The sequence below is a fragment of the Carica papaya genome, chromosome 8 (genome assembly GCF_054855325.1).
Source record: "Carica papaya isolate Zhongbai chromosome 8, ASM5485532v1, whole genome shotgun sequence".
Taxonomy (NCBI): Eukaryota; Viridiplantae; Streptophyta; class Magnoliopsida; order Brassicales; family Caricaceae; genus Carica; species Carica papaya.
The window spans coordinates 5635173-5642169 of record NC_142316.1 but is presented as its reverse complement, the minus strand read 5'-3'; the positions used below and the strand labels follow the sequence as shown (position 1 = coordinate 5642169).

Here is a 6997-nt window from a genome sequence, read left to right as displayed (position 1 = left end):
TTCGAAAATTAGTCTGTACCCAAAAACTTAAAATTATATATCTAACTTACAAATCTACATTTGGCAGGATGATTTCTTTAAAATTGTAGGTGGTATTAATTTTAGGAAAATTTAGATTTTAGACTTTCATAAATTTGAATGACATATTTTAAATTTTTTAGATAAATTAAAGTATGCTAATTGTATTAATTGGATTTGCCAAGTCATCTGCACCTCTTGAAAAATTTTATAATTACTTTTAATTTAGCACATTTGATTTAATCAAATTTTTTGGATTTATCTGGAATTGTTTATGCATAATTTGCAGAATAATAAAAAGATTTTGGGAAGCACAAAGTGATGGGGAATTGGATTTTAAAAAAAAAAAATCTTCCACAAAACAGAGAAAATGCAGAGCATAAATAGGACAGAGCAAACATGATTAAGTTTCTGATTCTACTAATTAATGATTAATTAAATATTGCTAGCTGCATATTCTACAATATTATTATTAATTTTGTTCAATTATTTATTGACTTCTGCAGTGGATGCTCAGGTCAGCATGACCTAAACGGTGCGTTTTAAACCTTGTTTTTTTTTTCTGAAAGCAGTAAAATATATTGTAAGAGGATAGTTGAAGAAAAACCCAGATTAACCCCAAAGAAATATGAGACACAAAATTTTGGGTTTCGGCCATTTAGCCAAAATATGGGTTAAGCCCATTTGCTCTCTAGGTGGTTCTTGTTGAAATGTTATAAATGCTACAAATTTCGTTTGACAATAACATATAGGAGGGTTAGAATTAGAAGAGGAAGAAAGACATGGAAGACATATATATATATATATGTGTGTGTGTAACTCTCCGCTACACTATTTCATGTCTCTCCTGTGTCTTTTCATTCCAAAGGATCTCCTTCTTTCAAGTCTAAGTTTACTTGCATCTTCGAGACTTCAATTTTCCGAAATTTTCAGAGAAAGTTGATCGTCCCGACTTGGTATCGAAATCTTCTTTGGAGTTATGGTAACTAACTCCATGTATCCCTTAATAGATGGGCTAAGGATATTTCATCTTCATGACAACTTCTGCAATTTATCTGGGAAAGTCTTGAAAAATTTCACGGAGCACTTTATTTGTTGTATGTACAATAATGATGCGAGACAAACTTGTCAGGGCATCAACAATGTGCAAATGAAGTTCAAACAGAGGCAACTGTTAAGAATGCACAAACACATTTCAAATTCAAATGTGAGCAAATTCAGCTTTACATTTTTTTTTTAAATTATATATTTTAAACCATATATAATTAGAGTATAATAAATACACTAAATTACTTTTAAGAACACCCGTACATATAATATTAAATTTATTTTGGTGATTAGTACAATCAACTATAATTACTATCATTTAATTTTAAGAATTCCTAATATTTGATTCTTTTTTTTTAAAATGTTGAAGTCAGTAGTGACAATGAATTCAAAACTAATAGTTATATATAAAATACTTTTATACTATATATTCAGTACATGCAGTTAATTAATTAATTAATTGTATCAATTAATTTATATTCAAGGATAATTAAAATTTATTTTCATATAATTTAGTTTTTATTAAAAAAATTAAATTTATGAACAATTTGTTAATCAGATTAAAATAGATCCCACCAGAATTTATCTTTTTTTAATTTTTTATAAGTTTATTATATTTCTTATAATTCTGAAAAATTAATAACAAAGAGCCCAAATGTATAATAATCACATAAATATGATTTTGTTAATATAATATAAAAACTTTTTATTTGAAAGGAGCTGTTACAATTTCAAGTTGCTAATAATTTGTTCATTTCTTTTCCCTCACAAACCTCTTTTAACCCCAGGTGCTGGCGGTGGTGGTATTCCAATTGCAGATCGCAACCTCGAAAAATTCACCCGACTAGCCGGTGGTCGCTCGTAACTCGGCGGTTCGTGACTCGGTCCGGAGTATAATATTCGATTTGCATGACCAGGACTCCGCGGTGGTCGGTCGTAACTCGGCGGTTTTCGACTCGGCCCGGAGTACAATTTTCGATTTACATGATCAGGACTTGGCGGTGGAAGAAATGGGTTGGAAGAGGAGGGAGGTACTGGACCTCTTTGAAGCAATCCGAATTTCAGATCATGCTCTGCAACTGGCTCACAAGAACCGTATCTCAGAAAAACCAGAAGAACAATTCCCCACGCAATCCTTACAGCCATTGTTATGAATGCTTGGTACTGAATTGGGTTTCGAATATATAGGAATTAAATTAAGCCATTTGGTTAGAGATGTGGATTGAGGCAACGGAATCAAATCATCCCAGAAGAAGGAAAAAAAAAGAAAAAAAATCTCTCCAGATATAGTTGATTCCCCGTGTGATCCGGATGAATTACTATTGTCAGATACTGGTTTATTTACTTATTTAAAGGTTCATGTTTGAACTTTGGACCCAACTTCTTTTTATGTTGTAATTTTCATGGCTGTCTTTATTGAGTTAATGGTAGGTGATTAATGCCTTTTATAGTTATGTGGATAAGTATCATATGGGCGCATGCGGATGAATCGTGGAAGTGTTCTTTTTGGCCCTAACATTAATAACTTTTTCACCAAAAGATGGTGTTCAGTTTGATTCCCAATTCACAGTTTTACCAGAAAGAGTAAAAATAACAATCATCTAATCATTCTATGCGACAAAAATGGAAGTGACAATCATTCAATTAATAAATTCTAGGGTCAAAATGAATAAATTAATATACATATATTTATTATATTATGTGTAAATAAGTAACAGTTGCAAATTAAATATTTTTTTTTCTCTGTATTAGACGAAGAATATAAATCTAAAAGTGTTACTATATATATGTAAACAAAGATTATGTAGAGAAGAAAAAAATATTACCTTTAAATTTAATAAAACATTTCAATTCCACCTGTTTGAAAAGGGTTATTTTCCAAAGTTAATTTTAAGGTCAGGTTTCTTCAAGTTTACTTCATGATTTTTGTCTGTATAAATAGAGATCTCTGATTTTCTAAACGAACATTTTTTTCATTAAAAACAAGTATCATCCATGAGAGGACCATAAAATCCTTGGAGCAACTACAAATCAATCATCCACTGTCTCTGTTTTGTTCTATCAAAAAGAGCCTTTCACTATATAGATAATCAAAGTAAAAAAAAAAAATATTATCCTTCAGATAAACAAAAAGAATCTCAAACTCTCTGCTTATCAAGCACCTACTTTGGATAAACAGGAATTTTCCTACCATGATAAGCGATTTGCTAGAATTTTGCATATAGAAGTAAATTGCTATAATCAAAATGCCATAACAATAAACGTACTTCACACTATACATGCTCCAGCTGCTGTTGCTTTTTACTTAAGCTTTCCCTTCATCCTCATTTAAGATACGATTCCGGAAATCGCTCACCATGAGAGGCAAACCCTCCCTCAAAGAGATTTTGGGCTCCCAGTTCAGCAGCTCCTTGGCTTTGCTGATATCCGGCTTCCTCTTATGTGGATCATCCGCGGTATTTGGCTTAAACTCTATTGTAGCACTTGAATCAATTGCTTCTTTCACAACCTGAGGAAGGGAAGAACAGCCACGGCGAAATATAGAATAAGTTACAGCATGCAACAGCCAAATGAGACTTTACTCTGTCACAAATACAAGAAGCATCATAAGGAGGAAAAACCTCAGCAAGCTCTAGCATGGTAAACTCCCCTGGGTTACCCAGATTGAAAGGTCCCACATGCTCACTTTCCATTAATGCAACAAGTCCTTCGACCTGTCATTGATAAAAGCCCTTTATCACAATCCTTCTTCTTTTCTAATAACAAGTGCTATCCAGTAAATAGTAGCAGTTTTCCTTTTTTTGAGTAAGTAGGCAACAAAAAGTGCTCGCTTTTATCATGCCTATTTTTTCACCTCTTTGTTCGCATTAAAAAATTGAAGCTCCCACGGAAAAAAAGAGCCGAACATACACAAAAATGTATGACAATATAAAAATATATATATAATACAATCATAAAGCACCAAAGGAATGCAACCAGTATAGAATAACATTTGATGTTACCAAGTCAGAAACATATTGAAAGCTTCTTGTTTGTTTCCCATCACCATAAACGGTCAGAGGTTGTTTGCGGATGGCCTGCAAGGTAGCCATTTGTCAGAAAACTTAAGGAATCAGTTAGTACGGTAATAGAATGGTAGCTGAAATTATCAGATGGGAGTACAAACCTGAGCAACAAAATTGCTAACAACACGTCCATCATCCAGACACATGCGAGGCCCATATGTATTAAAAATGCGAGCAATTCGAACCTGTAAGCAGCATATATCACAACCGGACCAGAAGTAACTGTTGGATATAGGTACATATATACAAGTCAATAAGTTCAAAGGTGAGGAGCCATGAGACTGTTTTAACTCTCACTGAAGATGGAACTTTTTGCAACACAGAGCAACCTGAAATTCATGTCAGTATAAATCCAGATTCAAGCTTGGTTAACTTACAGGAACTGGCCAGTGATCTCTCAAAAGTGGCAACTGGTTTGACAAATTTCTCAGCCTTTTTTTCAATCTCAACCAACTTTACCAACATTCGTTCACTTGCACCCCTAGTTTTACAATTAACTGTGTTCTTGTCCTAGGTTGAATATGACTGGAAAATCAGATATCCAATACATAATTTGTCAAGTTAGAGCTTTATAGTTAAGGAATGGACGACCAAAGCTGTGTTTGCATTGTGATACACGCTCTATGCCAAATCCACATCATACTCGCAAGATAACCAGTTCGGGTATCTTTTGTTTTTTTTACTGCTTAAGGAATGCAAATAAACATGATGGAATCTAGTATCAAAAAGTGAAATTAAATGGACAGTCTCAGGGAAGAAAAAGGATCACCCTGCCATGGACGCCCAAATATTTATTCTTAATACTACATGTAAATATAAATATAAATCAAACAGAAATAAAAGTAAAATCTTTAGCTAACAGCTTTTATGCACCAAATTCCAGGATTGGCCATAATTTAGTACCCTTGTGAATAACTCTGATCAGTTAGGGTTGGTGAGTTGGGGATTTGTAACATGGCAAGAGCCAAGACACATTCGTTCATAAAGTTAGTAGACAAATACTAAAGATAACAATGCAGATATCTCTATACCGGTAATTTATTAGGAGCAAAACTCTTACCTCCACATCTGCACCTCGATGATAATCCATTGTTAAGGTTTCTGCTGTCCGTTTTCCTTCATCATAGCAGCTCCTCTCACCTAAGCAAGTTCAAGCACACAAGAGATTATAACAAACACCTTGTATCATAATCTCATGAACTACCACGCACAAACATCCCAATTCATACCAATTGGATTGACATTTCCCCAATATGTCTCCTTCTGTGGATGCTGAAGCGGATCACCATAAACCTCGCTCGTACTTGTTAAAAGAAACCTTGCTCCAACTCTTTTTGCCAGACCCAACATATTAAGAGTACCCATCACATTTGTCTTGTAAATCCATGGTTAAGGATCTCCAACACAATATTCACCAAATCAAATAATCCAAATGCACCATTTCTACTAAGCTTTTCAAACAAAAATTGATAATAATAACAGTAACACCCACATGAATTAGAATAGTAACTACGCAATATATGATCCAGATTCTGAAAAGGAGAATGAAACGAATTTAAAATGAAGGATATAATAGTCTTGACTGGATTATACTTGTAATGTACCGGAGAGGCAGGGCAAGCTAAGTGATAGATCTGATCGACCTCCAAGAGTATTGGCTCAACGACGTCGTGACGAATAAGTTCAAACCTCGGATTTCCGAACAAATGAACCAAGTTCTCCTTTCTCCCAGTGAAGAAATTATCAATCACGATTACTTCATCACCTCTCGAAATAAGCTTGTCGACAAGATGGCTTCCCACGAATCCGGCTCCACCCGTAACCACAATTCGCATTCTACGCCGTCCGACCCCGACTGGGACTCGACCCACCTTCCCACCGGGCATGAAACTCTTGGGATAAGAACCGGAATCAACGGTGCGGTGAGAGAAAGATCTGGGCAGCGTAGAATGGCTTTCATTTGGACCTATACGGGACAGGGTGGGTTGGAGGATGAAGAAGGTAGACCCAATCAAGACACCCACAAGAATGAAGAGAAGCCTCTGTTCCTTGAAGAGGTAGTTGATAGATCTGGGGAGAGATCTCGGATGCTTTAGGGTTTTTGGTGAGTACTGCGACGTCTGGCTGACGGGAATCTCTTCATCTCGCTTGGCGGTTGGTTGCTTGTATAACTGCTTCATGGTTTCGAGCTGGCTTTGGTTTTAGCCTAGGATGCAACTACTTTTTACTCATATAGCTTCTGAGCTTCGAGGATCAGAAAGAAAACGCTCAATGAGACAGAATTCACGCAATGAAATCGGGTCCGATCTGAACCTGCAAGATAATAGATCTAGCAATGGATATTGGCTTTGACAAACCAAGCTTTGCGTTCGGCACTGTAAATTGCAAGAGAAATTAGTAACACAATAGCTGAAAACACTATTTTCCTACAGTATTTTGTTCTTCTTCTTCAATCGAGCGAGCGAGCGAGCAATCAATACAGAGGAACTTTCTGATTATGGACAGGTAGCAGCTATATATACGTGTTGTGCAGTGAAAAGGTACGATTTTGGCTACAATCTACTGTATTGCAGCTTAGGATAATTTACTGTACCCTCTCTGTATGGCCAAGCGATTTTAGCTCACTTCTCTTTGATGAAATCTTGTGGCAACCGTGGATAATCACTAGTATAACCATGAACCGGGCTTAACAGAATATTTTCCTTTTTTGTTTTTTTTCTTAATAATCAAAATCTTGCTTAGATGACGGTGTCCGTTAATGGTTTTTTTTTTTTTTTTTTTAAATTCCTGTAATAAATACTTTTTATTTTTTGGACAAATAAAACATTTCGATGAGGAGCTAAAAAAAATCCATTCCAGTTTAGTAA

General features: G+C 35.1%; 1 protein-coding gene and 1 long non-coding RNA gene across 2 annotated transcripts; one reads left to right on the top strand and one right to left on the bottom strand.

Annotated features, from left to right (window-relative positions):
* The first annotated feature begins 269 nt into the window (after positions 1 to 269).
* On the top strand, positions 270 to 2519 carry LOC148240405 (uncharacterized). Its single transcript, XR_015814137.1, has 2 exons — positions 270 to 1225; positions 1854 to 2519. It is a non-coding gene; the product is annotated as an uncharacterized LOC148240405 (long non-coding RNA).
* A 498-nt stretch (positions 2520 to 3017) lies between these two features.
* UXS1 (UDP-glucuronic acid decarboxylase 1) lies at positions 3018 to 6634 on the bottom strand. Its single transcript, XM_088209411.1, has 7 exons — positions 5686 to 6634; positions 5360 to 5509; positions 5191 to 5270; positions 4232 to 4315; positions 4068 to 4142; positions 3687 to 3779; positions 3018 to 3574 (listed from the first exon to the last, which is right to left on the bottom strand). The coding sequence occupies exons 1-7, from the start codon at positions 6308 to 6310 to the stop codon at positions 3371 to 3373; spliced, it is 1311 nt and encodes a 436-aa protein (XP_088065537.1). The 5' UTR covers positions 6311 to 6634; the 3' UTR covers positions 3018 to 3370.
* Between the last annotated feature and the right edge of the window lie 363 nt (positions 6635 to 6997).

Coding starts and splice junctions, on each gene's coding strand:
- UXS1 (XM_088209411.1), bottom strand. CDS start 6,310: ATGAAGCAGTTATACAAGCAACCAACCGCCAAGCGAGATGAAGAGATT. Junction 5,271..5,359: donor GGGAAATGTCAATCCAATTG/GTATGAATTGGG, acceptor GAACTTGCTTAG/GTGAGAGGAGCTGCTATGAT. Junction 4,143..4,231: donor TTAGCAATTTTGTTGCTCAG/GTTTGTACTCCC, acceptor GCTACCTTGCAG/GCCATCCGCAAACAACCTCT.